The sequence below is a fragment of the Acanthochromis polyacanthus genome, chromosome 4 (genome assembly GCF_021347895.1).
Source record: "Acanthochromis polyacanthus isolate Apoly-LR-REF ecotype Palm Island chromosome 4, KAUST_Apoly_ChrSc, whole genome shotgun sequence".
NCBI lineage: Eukaryota > Metazoa > Chordata > Actinopteri > Pomacentridae > Acanthochromis > Acanthochromis polyacanthus.
Window position 1 is genome coordinate 33,028,816 of NC_067116.1, and position 18,109 is coordinate 33,046,924.

The following is an 18,109-nucleotide window of genomic DNA, read 5'->3' on the forward strand; positions in this document are numbered from 1 at the left end:
TCGGCCTCTCTCACCAGAATATCACTGCTTCAACGCGCAAAAATAATCAAACTCAGAGTCAACATCTGATTTCAGCTTCATGCAGCATTCAAATATCACTTTTCCCAGTAAAAGCCTCTGTTCAACCCATTCAGCCACCACACCTTGTTGTCACAGCAGACTTAGTTGCTCTTCACACCATCTCACCTAATTTAGTCCGACAGTCGCAGGTTACATTTTCAACATCAAGAAAACAGAGCGAAGAGGAAGAGCAGAAGTCCAGTTTCTCTTCAAACCACTGAAATTACAATATGCTGAAAAGTTAGTATGGAACTTATGCTCAATGGCACTAGAAAAATACTGCTCACCCCAGCTTTAATACGATACTGTAACTGTAAACTGCAATGTTAACGAAGGAGGGAGAAGCTTAGTAAAGGTGCAACACATCCAGGATTCAATAAAGTTACCAGAAGAATAACGGAAGCTGTGAGTTGAGCAGTCTGCACAGGTCCACTGCCAGAATTAGAAGTTCTATCAGGCAAAATAAAAACCTGCGAGTGGACTTCCTTTTAGCGTGGCGAGCTTTTATGCTACGCTCATGATGCTCTTCCACAGCCGACGCTTTGAGTTGGCAGTGTCGGAAAGCACAGGTGTTTGGTAATAACGTTAACGATGGCTCTGCTGCGTTCAGTCGGCCATAACAGAGCTGCAGTGAGCCAACACCAGGAGCCTGAAGCTGAAGCAGCTAAATGGAATTCAGCCACAATCAATTTCATAATTCGCACCTGTGCTTTTCTTACTGTGAAATGTTTTCTGTGAAAATGGCAGTTTGAAATAAGCGCCCAGTCGGATATATCACTTTTCCAGTACAAATTCTAACTTGGTTGCTGATGGGAACAGTAATAAGGCAAAAACTGATCAATCTGATGCAACATGAATTATGAGTGTATATTTGTGCATTATTAAAGAAGTCTCTCTGCACACACAAGTTGCCAAATACACGACCCAGCATTTTATGTGTCCTTCTTCTCAGGCTGCACTGTACGTATCACACATTTCGACACAAACTCGTTCATCAACAGTATGAGCATCACAGGCCATTTTACCTCAAAGATGATGAGAACATAGACTCCAGCTAAGATGATTCCAGCGATGGCCACCTGAGTCTCAACGCTGACGTAGAGCGACTGGTGGGTCATGGACAGCGGCACCACCTCGTTATCCTCCGGGAAGGCCTGGATCGTGATGATGATGGGGTCACTGTGTGGGAAACGAAACGGCAAAGCAGCGAGGATGAAGGTGTGATGGTTTTTCTTTCGTTTGAAAATCCGTAAACAAGAAAATTCTTGCAGAAGTCGAATGGCGGAGACAAAGTACCACAAACACCGTACATGATTCCTCTACCAAGGCTGAGGCAGAGGTATGTTTTCAGTGCCTTTTGTTTGGCATTAAGATTCCTTTAACTGCTTAACTACTAGACTGACGTTTAGGAAACTTGGAGAGGTGGAGCATGTGCAAAGAAAGAATCATTAAATCTTGGTGTAGTTTTGCTTGAATTGTGCCTCAGACTATGTTCTCCAAGTGCACTACTACTGTTTGTTTTGTTTTTTTTTACATGAAAAGAACACTGTACAATAACCTAACATCACATGGGATTATGCAGCATTATATTGAAAGCTGCTGTCAAATTTCTTAAGGCCTTGTTGAAACAGTCACATGGTAACACCAAACAGAAGCTCTCTGGACCTACGACTCCATTCTGTGTCACCAGGGGGCCTCATTGATGAATTAGACGTTACTGCATTACTGTAGTTCAGTCTTTTGTTAAAGCCTTTTATGCACTTAGTCAGTGTGGCAACCTTTAGATGATCTGTGCCAACAACAAACTGATATAAAATACGTGTATGTACATTTTTGTGATATTGATCCTTGATATAATACAGGATTCTATGGAAGGATACAGCAGATAATTTCATATGGTCACTAATATTGAACATGAGCTGAAATATTTGTGCATTATACTTCTGTGCAGAAAAGAAATATTGTACACAGTAAATTTATATTTTGAGCATTTTCTAGATGTTTAAAGGCCAACCTCACAGCATCTGGAAATCTTGTTTTAGCGACCTCCAGTGGTTTAAATGTTCACTGCGGACTTTTTGGCCACCATGATCACATCTGTTTTCAAAAGTGCATGTGTACAATCCTGCCAATGCTTTCACGCTACACCACTGATGTGCAGTGTGGCTGTACCAAGAAAGGCAGAAATAGGCCATATAAGGGAGGAAAGAAGAGGAATGGGGCTCCACAGTGGCCTGGTGTTTAGCACTTTCACCGTGCAGCGAGAAGATCCCCGGTTCACGTCCTGGACTTGCTGGGATCTTTCTGCATGGAGTTTGCATGTTCTCCCTGTGCATGCGTGGGTTTTCTCTGGGTATTCTGGCTTCCTCTCACAGTCCAAAAATGTACTAAGGTTAATTGATTATTTGAAATTGCCCATAGGTGCGAGTGTGATTGTTTGTCTGTATATATAGCCCTGCTGACAGACTGGGGACGGTCTCCCCTTTCTTCGCCCGAGTCAGCTGGGATAGGCTCCAGCCCCATCCAAGACCCTAATGAGGATTAAGCGGTGTAGAGAATGGATGGATGGAAGAAGAGGAATGCCAATTTGCAAACAAGAACATAACAAACACACTTTTAAGAAATATTTGCATTTAACACATTCATAGATGCTATGATGATGCTCTAATGAAGGCCAACACATTGCCATATTTTCTTGGCCTGAATAGGTTAGTGGAATTGAGATTATTCTTCTTTGCTCTGAAGCTTGTGTGTGCCTTTTAATCTTTGGGTTTTCAATTTTGGAATTGACCGACTTTGGTTTAGCACCACAAACAGATAAACTCGGAAAGTGCACACTTTTACAAAAGAGACTAAACTGTAGACAAGTAGACTTTTCAAAGGCTTCTGAGTGAAATAAACCAGAAGTATCTAAGAGACAGCCATGATGTGACCCAGTCAATCACATCTTTCCTTGACCTCAGGATGTTTTCTGTTGAGTTTATTGAAGTTCTTTAGACAAAGACACAAGATGTAATTATTTTACACTGCAACCTTGGTGTTCATGTTTTTCTGTGTACAGTCTCCCAGTGTTTAGGTGACAAATTAAATAAGCTATCACACCACTTTTAGGTCCACATTTACATTAAAATCATCCTCTTCCGGTCAACACAGTGTCATACAGTGTTCTTAGTACCTGCTGAGCATCTCAAAGGTTTTTGTTAACAGTATCTGGTCACTTCTTTCAGCATGTAGAGGAATGGTCCAATTATGAATCACCTGTTGGCAAAGGGTAGAAGACAAATGGGTTCGTTTTTCACTTTGGAAAAGATGCACCAACACCAAAGACAACTGATCTCACAGCACCATTTACCTGCTGCGTCCTCCTCCTCCGCTGTCCTGATGGCTCTGTCTGCTCCACCTGGATCAGGATGTACTCCTGGGTGTTGAAGTCTATCACACCTCCTGCAAAAGGCCCGGCAACTTGTAGCTTCAGCAAAGCGTTGTCTCGAAAATTTGTCACATTCATCGCTGTGAGACCGTTAAGACAGAAATATGGATGTGTTCTGATTCTGTATCTGAAATGCACTAAATCTAGCCTAGTCGCGCTAGACCCATGTTCTGAAGACGCAAGGGTCTAGGCACGCTCGACAGGGAGGGAGGCAGGCTAAAAGGTTGTCTATCAAATCACTCTGCAGCAATTGGGTAGGTATACAACCAATCAGCGCAACGAATAGGCTCCTGGAGCACTGGAAATGGTAGTTCGGTGAAGCCTTATTTATACAGTCAATGGGTGAAGCTCAAGTATATTACAGACATGTTAACAGAAAGATTATTCAGAGTCGGTGCTAATGGAGCTCAACGACTGTTGTCGTTTTTGTTGTCGACCCTGGCAGAGAATTAAATTTGTTGCCGTGGGTTGTCTAGCGCGGCTAAGCTAGTTGTTTCCGGTTGTTTCTGTCAGAATCGTCGCGCCTCTGTCGTCACTTCGTTACGCCCGCCTTCTGACTCTACACTTCATGGTGATTCGTTCGGCCAGTTTTAGGAGCATCCAACCTCGAGCCTTATGGAGGGTAACTAGACCCACCCTGGCAGAGAATTAAATTTGTTACCGTGGGTTGTCTACCACGGCTAGGCTACACTAAATCTGTTGTTGATGCAGAATTCATGGATGGGAGAAACAGATCCTCATTTCACCTGTTAGATTGCAACCACTTCCATTTACCAGCAGCACTGAGTGTCTTCCACAGTAATTTATCCTGCGCCCTTGTTTCTCAGCGTGCCCTCACACTCAGAGTAAAACACGGCTGCTCAATGTTCCGCCCCCTCCTCTTCACTGTGACTTAATTAGAGCTCTGCTGGACTCTTTGCAGCCCACTTTTCGTTGCTAATTTCAGAAACAGCAACATGTGTCTACGATAACACAGAAGGAAAAGATACAAAAGCTTTCTGTCGGAGAAACTGCCAGCATCCTCCAGGGGTTGTCTCGATCCGGATACATGCTGAAGAACAGCTGAAACCAAAATAATGACAGTATGAGAAACGTGTTGCACTCCTCTCTAGGGATTCATTACATACAAATGCATAATGTGTAAAAGGTGACCTCCTTAACCTCAAATGGTAAAAGTCTTAAGCATGGGTTGTGCTAAACCCACTGAGAACTAGACCTGACATAAACATAGTGGTCCTGTAGGAGTCCTTATCTAAATACTTATTTGGAGGTTCATCAGCAGGGTTAAGTGTCTAAAATGTACAAAGTATTTGGTTCATATGCAGTAGAGGCACTACATTTGAATTAGCTTGAATGTAGAAAAAATAAAATTGTTTTTTTTTTTTAAACTGTGTCTCTCATTTCAGTTTTTTTCTCATAAATTACAAGTTTGGGTTGTTTTATATAATAAGCTGTTTTATTATTTATCAAAGATGTCAGCCCTCTTTAAGGGGATAAATCCACTTACACTGCAGAGAATGACAATAGCAAAGATAGTGGCAACTTTGGAGACTCTAAAGCAGCATCTGCAAAGACAAAAAAAAAGATAGTAAATAGAACAGAATGAAACACAGCTTAGTATGACAGAATACTGTCTGGCAGCGCTTTCAAACCCAGAGGTTGTGGTGTCCCAAAGTTATAGGAAGTGTAAGAAATAATATAAAAACACAAAATTTGATTTATTTTTTGTACTTTTGTCTCATATTTTCTGTTTTTTTCTGATACAATTTCACCTCATCAGGTCTGTTAAAGATATCAGACATCATATTAAAAGGAAAGAAAAGGTTGGGTATATCAGTATATAAAACTATTCAGGCAGCTGTATTTTCTCCTACAAATATGGTGAGGGCTCTCACTTCACACTGCTGGTGAATTTGAAGCCGAGGTTGAGGTCCAGGGGGTCGTTCTTCTCGGAGGAGCTGGAGCGGGACAGCGACAGGCTGGTGACCTCGCTGCCCAGGCGGTACCTCCTCTCCACGTCCAGGGAACCGCTGTCCCAGGGCTCTTCCCCTCCAACAAAGCTGGGGTCATGTAGGGTCAAGTAGGTTATACTGGAAAAGAAGAATCACAGTCAATCACTGTCAGACATCAGCCGCTACAGTCACAGCATCGACATTAAAGACACCAGACGTGGATCTCTAAAAGCTCCTAAATTTAAAAATGTTTTTTTAAAAAAACCCTCCAGTAGTTACAATTTAATTACACCTGTTGTGCACTACTGCCAACTGAATCAGTGTAAGAAGGGAGGTACAGCAGTGTTGTATTGTGTCATTTTATGAAATGAAACTGCAGCATGTCATTGTGATTTGGTCAAACATGAAGCATTAAAAGGAAAACATAATCTCAAAAAACACACACACACACAAAAAAAACCCCCCACACAAAACCACAAGGATTACAGCATTTCCCGATTATGAAGTCCCATAGTTTTCAATACCAAATAAATAAATAAATAAACAAGACACTGTGAAACAAATAGTTATAAATTGTATTAAAATGCAAATGACATAATAGTTCATTATTGTCAATAAAATCAAGTTTGTTTACGTAGCACACATTTAAACAACCACAGTTGACTAAAGTGCTGTAGATGGTATAAGACAGGCAACAACAAAAATATGAGGAAAATAGGACAAATAATAAAACAAATTAAATACAAACTATTGAAAATCAGACCTGGATAACAACTTGTAAGATCAAATTCTAACATAAAAAAACATTCAGGCCACCAGAGAAGCTAATCTCTGTACAATGTTATTTAATCATTCTTATGTTCATAGTAACACTACTTAATTTCAGTTAATGGCCTTTTTCAAATCATGTTTGTATGCTGTCCCTGCCTACTGTTCAGCTAATCACCTTGTCCACTCACTACCAAGCTAGCAGTAAGCTAGCAGAAAAAGATCGAAACTGTGTCCAAATGTCACTCCATATTTACTACATAGTTCACTACATTTACTGTGTGCAATCATACTTAAGTCTGTGTACGTAAATTTAGATCTCTAGATGGTGCCCTCAAAACGTCTGTGTTACGGCCACCAGTATTGGTGTGCCGTTTGTTCTTGAGGTGGTGCTTTGTTGGGCCTTCTGTTTGGGAGAAGTTTGTGTGTGGGTGCAGCTGTGGCTTGTTGCAGAGTCTTTTGGAGCCCCAGCTGCCGGCCGTTTCAGCTGACGACCGAGCTGATGACAACCTGCACTCTCGTCTGGTTCTCCCCGCCCTCCGGCCGTCCTCATTGGACCACCCTCCAGCTCCTCCTCCTTCAATCAACCAGAGGCAGCCAGGCACCACACCTGCCGACTATAAAGACCCACCATACCATCAGTCTTGGTGGCTGGTGTTTAGACCAGTCCACCCTGGTGCTCTCTGTTTCGTGGTTTTGGGTACTTTTGTGTGGTCTTTCGGTCTGGAAGCGCTTGTGGTTGTGCTCCAGACAACTCTGACCTTTTGTTAGCAGCTTTTGTTTAGTGTGGAGACTGAGGCTCCACTTGTGTAGTTGCTAACTTGGTATAGAAACCACCATGTATGCTGAGCTTTTGTAAACTATGCTCATTATGCAGAGGCACCAGTTTTGTTTAGTTTGTTTGTACACCTTTTGTATTAGTTTTTGTTCCTGGTGGTGGGTGTTGCTTCTGTAGTTCTGTTTGGCTAGGGAGTTTAGTTGTTTTCTTTGTGTTTAGCTCAGTTTTAAACTCTGTTAGCCTTTGTTATGTTTTATTCTGTTCTTTGTTTTAGCAACACCCGCCAGTCTTGTGTTTTGTGGTCACCTTTTCGTTCCCTTTTACTACTAAGCAATAAATCCCTTCACCTAAACCAATAACATCTGGTTATTTTGTTGCATCCAGCCAGCCCCGAGAGGTTGGATCGTAACAGTCTGCATTCATGTAGCTGTTTTTCTGTTCAGATACACTAGGGTAATGGTTGTTAGCTCCTATGTGTTATTCAGTAAAGTGTTTCTTTACATTAGCAGACGATGTGTTGTGTTTGTGGTTTTTTTTCTGATGACGTGAACCAAACCCATCCCTCATTACCTCACACTTTGAGACTCTTTAAAAGTGGAAAAAAAGTTAAAATTTGAGATAACGCTAAAAAAAAGTTTTGGTTTTTTTCCACATTCGCTCTGTCTCCTGCACATTCTTTGACTGACTTGTTTTCTCCTATTTACATTCAAAGGGAATGTAACAATGCACACATAAGGAGAAGCGTTACAGATCGAACTAGGTGGCTAAAACTGTCTCTGAATGATAAAAAGCCTAAAGTGATTGTGTTTGTTCACTTGTGGTCACTTTTCAGCCCCTTTAGGCCACCGACATCCAACCTGGATTACTGTAACTCTCTGTCTCTGCATACTGACCCACTGTCTCCATACATGATCTATAACTAAAATCCTGACAGACTACTCACCTGTCATCTTGCGAGAATCTCAGCAGAGGCGATCGCTCAGAAACGTTTGCTGAATTAGATTTTCCCCGGAGAATGTTCACAGCACTGAAGTTATGCCTGAAACTGTAATGGAAAACAATGAACTTTAGGAAAAAAAAGCCAAAAATAGCACAAAAACAACGAGGAAAAACTAAACTTTGAACCCAATAGAGAAAAGCTCAGCTGTCAGTCACCGGTTAAAGTGACGCGTCAGACCTCCAGGTGGCACAAAGGTGGGTGAGCAGCTGGTGACTCAACACCTGAGGAGATCATTAAAGGGTCTTTTGTCACCCCGCTGCTGCACTGTAGCCCTCAAGTGGCTGCCTGCAGGAGCTGCTGCCTCTCAGCTGGGTCTCAACCAACAAACACACTCTACATCTGTCAGCAGCTATTATATCATAACACCCATATATAATGTGTGAATGTATGCAGCAGCACTACATGCTCAAAATCCACTCTTCTATCAAGCCCGCTGTCCTCTCGGCACTCACTTTGACGACAGCAGAGATCTCATCAGAATTGTTACGTAACAGCAAACGACTGAATGAAAGCATAAATCTTTCAGAAAATTAAAGGCGTCCCTCAGCTAATCTTATAATCTTGACGGCTTTATGTCCTCTGCCTGTCAAAAGGGTTTGTTGCTTAAATTCAGCATTCCTTCAAGCAAAAGCAAATATTTTTGGCTTGTATTTCTACTGAACTATTTCAGGTTAATTAAACCATCATTATGAGGATTATGAAGTTGAGATTTGTGATATTTTTGTAACGTTTAAGTTGAATTCTTTGGTTAATAATGCCTCATTTGTGTTGTTATTATTGTCTTACACAGTCTGGCAGGCGTTACCGAACATATTCGGGTGCTTTGAAGCAATGAATGTGGCAAGGGTGTTGGATAAAGTAGTAGATTACGTTTGGGCAAGTCTGCTGCATTAATCCTCTTCGATAGTCTTATACAACAATAAAGAGATTTAGTGCATGTCTACAAATGTTTTCTCTCCCTTTACTCCCCTGACCTGACTCCGATCTTGACCCCTAAATGTGATCTGACAGAGAGACTGCACTTTACTTACGAGTCTTCAGAGGAAATTAAGCCGAGACAGAAAGCAAACTGAAGCTGAAGTTAGAAGGAGTTACACAGGGGTATTTTTGGAGCACTTACAATGACCAGTCATGGTGATGAATACTGACCAACAGGAAATGGCTACATGCTGGAGTTAATCTTCATTTCAGCAAAACTACTTCCGATATATTATTAAAATTTATTTAAGATCAAAATTCCTGCAAAAACAAAGCCTCATTATAACTTTATATCTGTTACATGTTTTGTCTTATACAGGATGACTTTCATATTGTGCCTATGTGAACGGATCAGAGACCAGGGATGAACACCAAAACCTGTCATCATGTTTTGTTTTTTTAATCCATTTTAACAGACAAAAAGTGCTGTTTCGGTTCTGGTTACCATTTCAACACACGAGGCACTATTTAAGCAAAACTTTATCCAAGAGAATCAAGCCAGCTTAAAGGAACTAAAAGAAGTAGAAGTTACTTAGTTTTCCTTTTTTTGATCTCCTGAGGAAAATATCTTGCTTTTGTTATCCAAAGGTTCAATTGGTCAATAAGCCTATGTAAAGACATTTTTTTAACAGCCAGCAGGGGGCGACTCCTCTGATTGCGAAAAGAAGTCTATGAGAAAATGACTGCTCTTCTCACTTGATTTGTTACTCAGTCTCCCCCTTCTGGCAGCAAAAGTAACTACACAAACGCTGCTGCTGTGCTTATGATGTATACCTTGACTAAGACTAAAATGCTTTCTGTGAGTGCCAAGTTTATTTTCAATCGAGAACATCAAAATGCTCCTTTTTCCTTAAAAGACTCTTCTGTAGCTCTAGCAAAACAATCATTGCTAGGATGTGAAATGCATCAGTACCAGTGCATCAGTTGGGAAATGTCGCCACAGACCTTTGATTTAAAACTCACACATATACTTTCAAGTATGAAGAGATTTATCTGACACTGACAAACTTAACCAGCTGAAACATGACCAGTTTTCATGGGCACGACATAAACCACGATCTACAGTAAATTTTTTACAGAAAAGCGTCAAAACTTGCTTTACCTACTAACCTTCAAGCTTAAAAAGACCGGGGTAAGCCTCACACGTCACATTACCCTCCAGTGTTCAAACATATTTTATAAGTGCCAGACAGACATCCTGACAGCTACCACCGATGCAGCATTCTTTCTATGGAGGCATGAGCTTCTTGGCCAGAAAAAAATTGCCAACTTGTCGAATGCAATCATGTTCCAGTGTGTAACACCAGCACTGCCTCACAGCTTTTATTACTGTACACAGGAAGCTGCTGAAGAGCTCTTAGAGGAAACTATAAACTCAGTCTTATGAACTCATTTAACTTATTTGTTAATCGGCTTCATTGTCACATTTCAATTTCTGTCTCTTTGAAGTGAATCTTAATGTTCCGTTTATCCTTTCTGTCTGATTATTGCACAGTACCTGATCAGCGTAAAATGCCAGATACAAGGCAGCTCATGTGATCCACAATAGAGCTGTTCATGGGAAACACCACTATCGGCTGTCGTCTTTATAGTGTACAACTCTCACTTAGGCCAAGAAGAAAAAAATTCCCCAGTTTAATCCCGATAACGTCACAGCCATGGGCTTGAGATTAGCGCCCAGCGAGAAACACACCCTCAGCCACACACATCTAACTAAGTCTCTGTGTGTGTGTGTGTGTGTGTGTGTGTGTGTGTGTGTGTGTGTGTGTGTGTGTGTGTGTGTGTGTGTGTGTGTGTGTGTGTGTGAATGTTCATACTCTACTGGAAACTTCAAGTGTTTTCCACATATGTCCATACGTGCTCTAGAAGATTTAACCAGCAGGGCATGTGTAATATGTTTCTGCACGTAAGGTTCAAATTCTTGTCACGTTTAAATAGAAAAGCCAGGAAGACGAAAGAATAAGCAAAAGCAACTGTTAATGTGTAACCAATTAGTCATTGAGGACTTTAAACACAAGTTTTTATTCTATGTTACCTTTTCTTTAGCAATTTGGGGCATTGGAAACCATCTGTAAACAAGCTTTGACCTAATATCCCTCTTTAATATAGCTAGTTTGCTGACAAATAGCTTCTTATGTGGACAACCAGCCATTAGAGAGTGACATTAGCATCATTTTGGTGTCATGTTTATGTCCTCCTGGCAAACATTTACTCTGTTTTAAGTTATATTTTACTCTCCACTAACTCCTGATGGACATGTATGGACTATAGCAGATGAATACTCTTGTCTATCTGCTAAGTAGGAGGTATACAGTGGTAGGTTTAGAGTGAACCAAATCAGCAAATATGTAGGTTTCATAAACAAAGCAAGAGCTGAAAGACACTAAAATAGTCAGTTGGATGGAGAGAACAGCAGTCTGATGGCTCACAAGCACAAGAAACATCTCTCTTTGTGGACAAAGTCATTTAATCCGTAGTTATTATATTATATTAAGCACTGGTAGGAGGTTTACAGACAAAGACAAAAACGTCTACTGTAATCAGTGTGGCACAATCTATTTATAACCAAAATGGAGACTGTGGAGCAGCAACTTGTTGTAAAGTTAGTAGTACTGAAATCTAAAAGCATCTGGATGGAAAAGTGATTGAGAAAAAGCAGTGGACACGGATCACCAGCGAGAACTGGACATGAGAATTGGTCAGTTTTTAATATCTATAGCTAACATTAGCCTCGAGGGTTTCAGTCTGCTGCTAAAGGTGCAAACATGACTGAATTGTCCAAATTTTAAATCATAAATGTACAAAATGTTTGATATTATCAGGGTGGTTACAATTAGTCTGACAGCAGTTTGAGATGTTTCAGTCTGGATTTGTAAACCTTTACATTTCCAAACTAGACAAGCCCTCAGTAGATGGCAGAACCACGCCATCTACTGGCTGCCACTGTGCAGCCCCTACCGTCACACATGTAACTTTCAATTTTGATCATCCTACGTATATCCCGTCCTACTTGATCTGCTGACCTCTAACTCCACAACTGAGCAGGGGACCTTAGACTGATCTTCAGTGCCAAGTTTGATTATCCTGACTTCAGCACTTGCAGAGATATCTGACCGGACATACACACACACCCACATACATACATACTTACCCAGCCAGCCAGATACCGAAGCGAATGCAGTAACCCCGCTGACAGGCGTGGTTAATAATCTAGGCTGAACATGAGTTTAGAATCTATTTTTTTAGGTGTGGTGAAATGTGGATAAACTACCCCAAAACTCCTGTAGTTTGAACAGAGTATTTGCGAGTCTTTTATCTCAGCTCAGTGACAGTTAATTTAGCCAATTACACACTCTAACACAGCAGTAAATAACAAATCAAACTCATGTCAATCAACCAGCATAAGAACAGAGAACACTTGCAGTAGTCTTACCCGTCCTCCTGTCGAACCGGGACAAAGCCCTCAGTGTGGATGACACACTGTCCTGAGGGCAGAACTGCAGACTGCTGGAGTTTCTGGGTGTCTCTCCTCTCTGAGATGCCCTGCAGCAGACGAAGCTCCCCGAAGTTTCCTGCAACGGCCTCCGGTGACCTCAGGCTGTTCCGGCCCTGATGGCCTTGTGCCGACGTCTGAGACATCTCAATCTCCAGGTTGCTTTTGTTCTCCAAATACATGGTGAGGCTGCCGCAGGGGAAAAGGAGGCAAAGTTTTATAGACAGTTAATTGCACTGAAACAGACAACACATTGTCTGACACCGTTTACGACTAACACAGGGACATTCATCTGAAGCCATGTTTCTGGTCCTTTTAGCTCTGTTTTTGCTCACCACCAACTCCTAATGAAAGTTTCTCTCTTCATCTGCTTCATGTTTCAGCACTAGCTATCCATTCATTTCGTGCTAAGCAGGTAATATGTAGCAAGTTAAAAAGAGCTTTTTCAAAAGAAACAGCAGCTACTAACAGCATGAGACCTGTAAGAGTCAACCAAAACAGCAAAGCAAAAAGCAAGAACACCATAACAGTGAGCTAAATGAGGCTCAAAGGGCCAACCAAGAAACTGGAGGGTCACAGAAGCTTCTTTACATGACATACCTTGAAAACATTTACTACGAAATGGCAGCTTTGGGGATTGTGTCTATCAAAGCATATTTTCTGGTAGCACTGTATATTATATTATGATATAAAAAGCATGATGAAGTGCTGAGCTGCTATTTTTCTGATCATCGAGAGCTGAAAAATGTTAACCTTTGGGTAAAGCACGCATTACTGTCACTTTTTACTCAGGCGTCACATTCTACTTGTACAAGTGCTCAAGAACAGCTGAGCATTGAAGCTAAGGCAAGGCAAGTTTATTTGTAGAACACAATTCAACACAAGGTAATTCAAAGTGCTTTGCATAAACATTAAAAACAGCAAGACAGTAATAAAATTATATACTGCTGGTCTTTGAATATCCACATCTGTATCATACAACAGGGACTAAAACAGAAAGGCTCGTTGGATTTTGAGCTCGTGTGCAGTTCTATTGGAAAAATCAACTCAAATTAACGTTAAAATTGTGATTTTTCACCATAATTCCCTCAACTGTACAATTTTCATTTAAACATTTGCCAAATGAAAACCGTTTTCACCAGCTTCTGGAAAAAAAACTTAAAAATCTGCATTCCTTGGCGTAACTGAGAAGCCATGAGTTCTGCAACCAACAGTCATGTGACAAAAATTCTGTGACTACAAAGCTGAACTGCAGGATGTGTTTACACAGACCAGAGACAAGATCAGTATGGAAACAAATCAGAGAAGCCATGAAAGCAACATAAAACTTATTTATGGCTCAAAAACAGTATGCAGAGGAGCAGGGTGTCAGTTAGTTGTTGGAAGATTCATTCAGCATGGTGAAATACCTTTTTGGAGTTGATGTGCAAAGTAGTGTGAAAAGTGGCTCATTTGTAAAGACTAGTAAAGCAAAATAGCATGTAGTTAAATATCTATACTATGTGCAGCCCCCAATTTCTCTAATATTGGTAACACCTTTAGTTACTTTGAAAAAATGCTGATGCCAGGTTTTTAAAATTCCTGTAAAATATATTATCAAAGAAATTCAACTTTTGTTTGATCTGTTTTATGGTTCACGGCATTAAAAATTCAACACACTGCATAAAAGACATCGTTAAGTTCTCTCTACTGTTGTCTTCTTTCCACAGAGGTGCATGACTTTACATTGCAGTGAAAAATGAGCCCACAGTGAGTAAAAATGTGAGAGGAGCAAAAAAAAAAAAAAAACTGACCAGAAACTGCTCGCAGTTCAGACAATTGAGATGAAGAATGATGCTTGGAGGAACATTTCAGTCACTACTGGGGTCAGTCATGCAGGCACTAGTCAGCTGAGACAGTCAGTTGATCGGTACTCGCAATTACTTTCGCAGAGATTCCACATCATAGCAACCAAAGCATCTCTGCAGCCACTCTCAAGCATTAACAACCGGCAAAAAAATGCTTTAGTGGAGACAAAACTTTAAAGTTATAGCAGGTAAATTTCTAATTTGTGACGTCTACTAACATATTTTTTCATGTTTCTGCTTGCTTCACCTGCACCAAAAATGCATTTAAACTTTAGAATTTTATCAGTTTTCTTATCAACAGATTGCAATCTTGCAGTAAGTGATGCATCACAGCCTATACAGAGTGTTGATTCAGTGAGGAGCAGAAGTCATTCAACTCTAACTTTCCCTGAGGAAACAAAACAAAGAGCTCTGCTGTACAGCCAAGATCAACCACAGCATACACAGTGAAACAATGCACTGCAGCTCTACACTATACTGGATATGTAAGCGATCAGATCTGACAGACGTGATAATGTACATTCCCCCTTAGTCAAGCTCCAGTACCAGAGAGGGAAGCCAACCTGCTTTACTACAGCTGAGTGATTCACAGCATCCATAAGTCACAGCATGAGGGCAGCGGATGAAGCCAGTAACAGGGGTCCTCATGGGGTCCTCATCAACACAAAAGGCTGCATGAATTTGATGAGATTACTGCTCACGTGAAAGCTCTCTGTGATAATACTTCTTTGAGGAATAAGACTACAGGTCTGTCAAAAGGCGGCACAGGCTCAAAGAAAAGATCCATCAAACGGCAATATTGAAAAAGACACATCACTCTGAGGGACCGCTTCGTTCATACAAATATAATAATTACAGCTGACCTAAAGTATGAAGTTGTACATAAAAACACAGAAATCAACTTTTCTGCACTTAAATTGTTCACCCTGGTTCACAGCAAATAAAAATTGAAGATTAAAATTAATCACACTTAAATGAGACTGACACAGACGGCAATACACAAAGCAAACAGAGGGACCTGTAAAAAACATTCACTATCAGGAATTGTTTATGCATTGTAATATAAAGCATAGTTTTGTATCCACACAACAGGAATTCCTTTACAAATTAATGGAATGAATGAAGGGATTTTCTTGCAGTATTAGCGCATAATGCTTAAAACCCTCGAAACAAAGACCTCTACTGTAATACACTGAAGTAACTGAAGCAAATTTAGACCTGAAATTCCAGCTTATTTGCAGTGAGACAGACTGAAGGATGTCAAACTTACCGAGACAAATGAAGAATGAAGATAGACAAGGACAGTGATGATGACAGTAGTGATGCAATGTTGAATGATGAAAACCCAACAGCGAAATCACGCGTGATTCTCACCAATAATCCTCAAAAAAAGGGGAGTTTGATGTTCTTACTGATGCTGGGATGGGGTCTGTTTGTTGCTATATTTGAGCACAGTGACGTGGTTGAAGACGAGAGAGGCCGAGGTGTTTCTTCTCCTCTCCTGTGCTCTCCCCAGTGAAGGAGGGAGATGTTCCTGAGCAGCCTGGAGGTTCTGAAGGGGGAGTATGGAGGTGGAGGATGGAGGAGTGGCACCGTTTGCTCTCCACTAATAGCAGCTCCACAGAAAACTTCCCCATTCACTTTTTTTCCCCCTCTACAATCAAACTCCTCAGGATTATTATTAGCCGCCTTCCCCGTCACCATTAAAGCCTTTTGCTCCAAATCCACCACTGAAAGAAATATTTTAAGACAGATTATTGAAGTAGACAAACAACAAGCCACTGAGCAACAGACCCAATTTCAGTGTTTCAACTCTCAAAGCCCTGAATATCTCCTGTTAAAGAAACTTATATATAACAAGCATCTGTAAAAGAAATATATTTCACAACCCCATCTGCTGAAATTAAGTTAAAATAATTTGAACTGCCATTTCTCTATGGTACAGCCATGTTAAGACGAGACATAACCCAAACATTATTCCTCGTTATTCCTTTTTTTAATCATCAAAACGACTACAGGTCCAGAGTCAAACAATATATTCATAGGAAAAAATGAATTTTGACTGGTCTAAAAGTAGGCTATTGTTAGGTGGAAAGATTGTGGGCTAACTGAAAGCTAATCTTAGCCACCTTATTGCAGGGAAAATGAGCCGACAGTGGGTTAAAAAGTGACAAGAGCAACTCCGTGAGGAGGAAAGGGTGACACATAGACATTAAAATGGCAGTGAAACAATGACTAGGTATGATCTATTTCACCTACTTAACTATTTCTGAACCAGCTTCAAGCCAATTTCAGTCACAAAGGCTATGCACCGTTTTGAGGTCCAATCAATGGAAAATTGTTCAGTGAGATTAGAGCCGAATAGAAGCGAAACCAGTGATTTTCAACCATCATCGCATCCTGATTATTCAAAACTCTGTTATATTGAGCCCTACTAACATCTCAGTTTTTCTGAGAGGGAGAGCTGTCATGTAAAGTCCTGAGTCTAACTCGCTGCAACGGGGTGAGACAACTCCACAGATTGAAGGTGTAGAAAGGTCAGAAAGGTCAGGGACAGAGAAAGTTCAAGCAAAATTTAAACCCCAAGACTTCAAGTTCAAAATGCATAAAAAAAGATGGTAAATTGATCATTCTCCATAAAGCAGAGGCATCACTGAAAGGCTGTTTCTTTCATAGACTGATCAATAAGTTTTGTATTTGTTGCTGAAATTGCAAATATGGTGCATTTGTTTCTGAAAAAGAAATTGTTTTCAAATTCCACCAAAAATATGTAAATGATTTTCAGTGTTTGTGCAAAAGAGTGTGAGATTGCTTGTGGGAGAGGTGAGAGCGAACCTGGTAAAGCAAGAAAAAGGACAGAGGGTCAGAAGTTTAGGTAAAGACACCGTCTAATTAAAATCACTGTCAAAAAAAGTAACTTTGGTCCTTTTGGGTACTGATTAGCTGCACATCAAATGACACCCACTTGTAATCAGCTTAGAGAGCTAAGGTTCAAACTCAAAACCCAGAGGCCACAAAAGACTGAAAGTGATCCAGACTGACCTGTATTTATGTTGATGTTTCAGCACCAAGATGTTTTATATTTGACAGAACAGCCGCTGAGGACACTACAGAGCCACGCAAGGGTCACTGCTGGAATTTTTGGATTGGCTTTACCTCACAACACTTTTGCTTTTCCTTGCAATATGCTTTACATTCCTTCTGATCCAAACGAACAGCTGCTGCGCTGGGTCACTCCGGTTACAACTCATTGCTTGTCCAGGGAAACACTCTGACGGTGAAGCTCTAAATGTAAATATGTTTTTCCTTTGGAATTTAGCTCCTGCAATAGACTGTCTGGTGCTCTGAATATGTGCACCTGTTACCATTTGCAAGGGAATGCAAAAGTTGTTGTGAGTTATAGCAAAAGTAGTTCCGCAGAGTTATTAAATCTGAAAGAGTAAATACAGTTTTCTTGTTTTTTCTTTGAGAGCAGTTTGGGTTTTTTTCTGAACATGCACAACTGAAACTGTCACATTTTCAAAAACAACAACAATTCTATATAAAATTTAGGGATTTGAAGGGAGTGTAGCTTTAATCTCTTACTACATTTACCTTTGACTCAACACAGCTGAACAGATTAGGCTTTTAACATCCTGCCATCTGTGAGTAAAAGCCAGTGAACCACACTAACAGGACTTAAGTAATTAGAAAGTCCCACCATTAAAACCTGCCTTCAATGAAAATGATCCATCCAGCAAAATCAGTGAAAATAATCTATTTCCAGAAACTCTTCTCTAAAATCTTAAGAATTCACAGTGTGT

General features: G+C 40.6%; 1 protein-coding gene across 1 annotated transcript in view; it reads right to left on the reverse strand.

The window, feature by feature from the left end:
* oca2 (oculocutaneous albinism II) overlaps positions 1 to 15,809 on the reverse strand; it is a 66,940-nt gene extending 51,131 nt beyond the window's left edge. The window contains exons 1-9 of the mRNA XM_022201946.2: positions 15,577 to 15,809; positions 12,400 to 12,648; positions 7,932 to 8,033; positions 5,386 to 5,580; positions 4,998 to 5,055; positions 4,480 to 4,552; positions 3,413 to 3,570; positions 3,236 to 3,318; positions 1,086 to 1,239 (exon numbers count right to left, since the gene is read on the reverse strand). Coding sequence (XP_022057638.2) covers positions 1,086 to 1,239; positions 3,236 to 3,318; positions 3,413 to 3,570; positions 4,480 to 4,552; positions 4,998 to 5,055; positions 5,386 to 5,580; positions 7,932 to 8,033; positions 12,400 to 12,641 — 1,065 coding nt within the window. The 5' untranslated portion in view covers positions 12,642 to 12,648; positions 15,577 to 15,809. The remainder of the gene's footprint in view (positions 1 to 1,085; positions 1,240 to 3,235; positions 3,319 to 3,412; positions 3,571 to 4,479; positions 4,553 to 4,997; positions 5,056 to 5,385; positions 5,581 to 7,931; positions 8,034 to 12,399; positions 12,649 to 15,576) is intronic.
* Between the last annotated feature and the right edge of the window lie 2,300 nt (positions 15,810 to 18,109).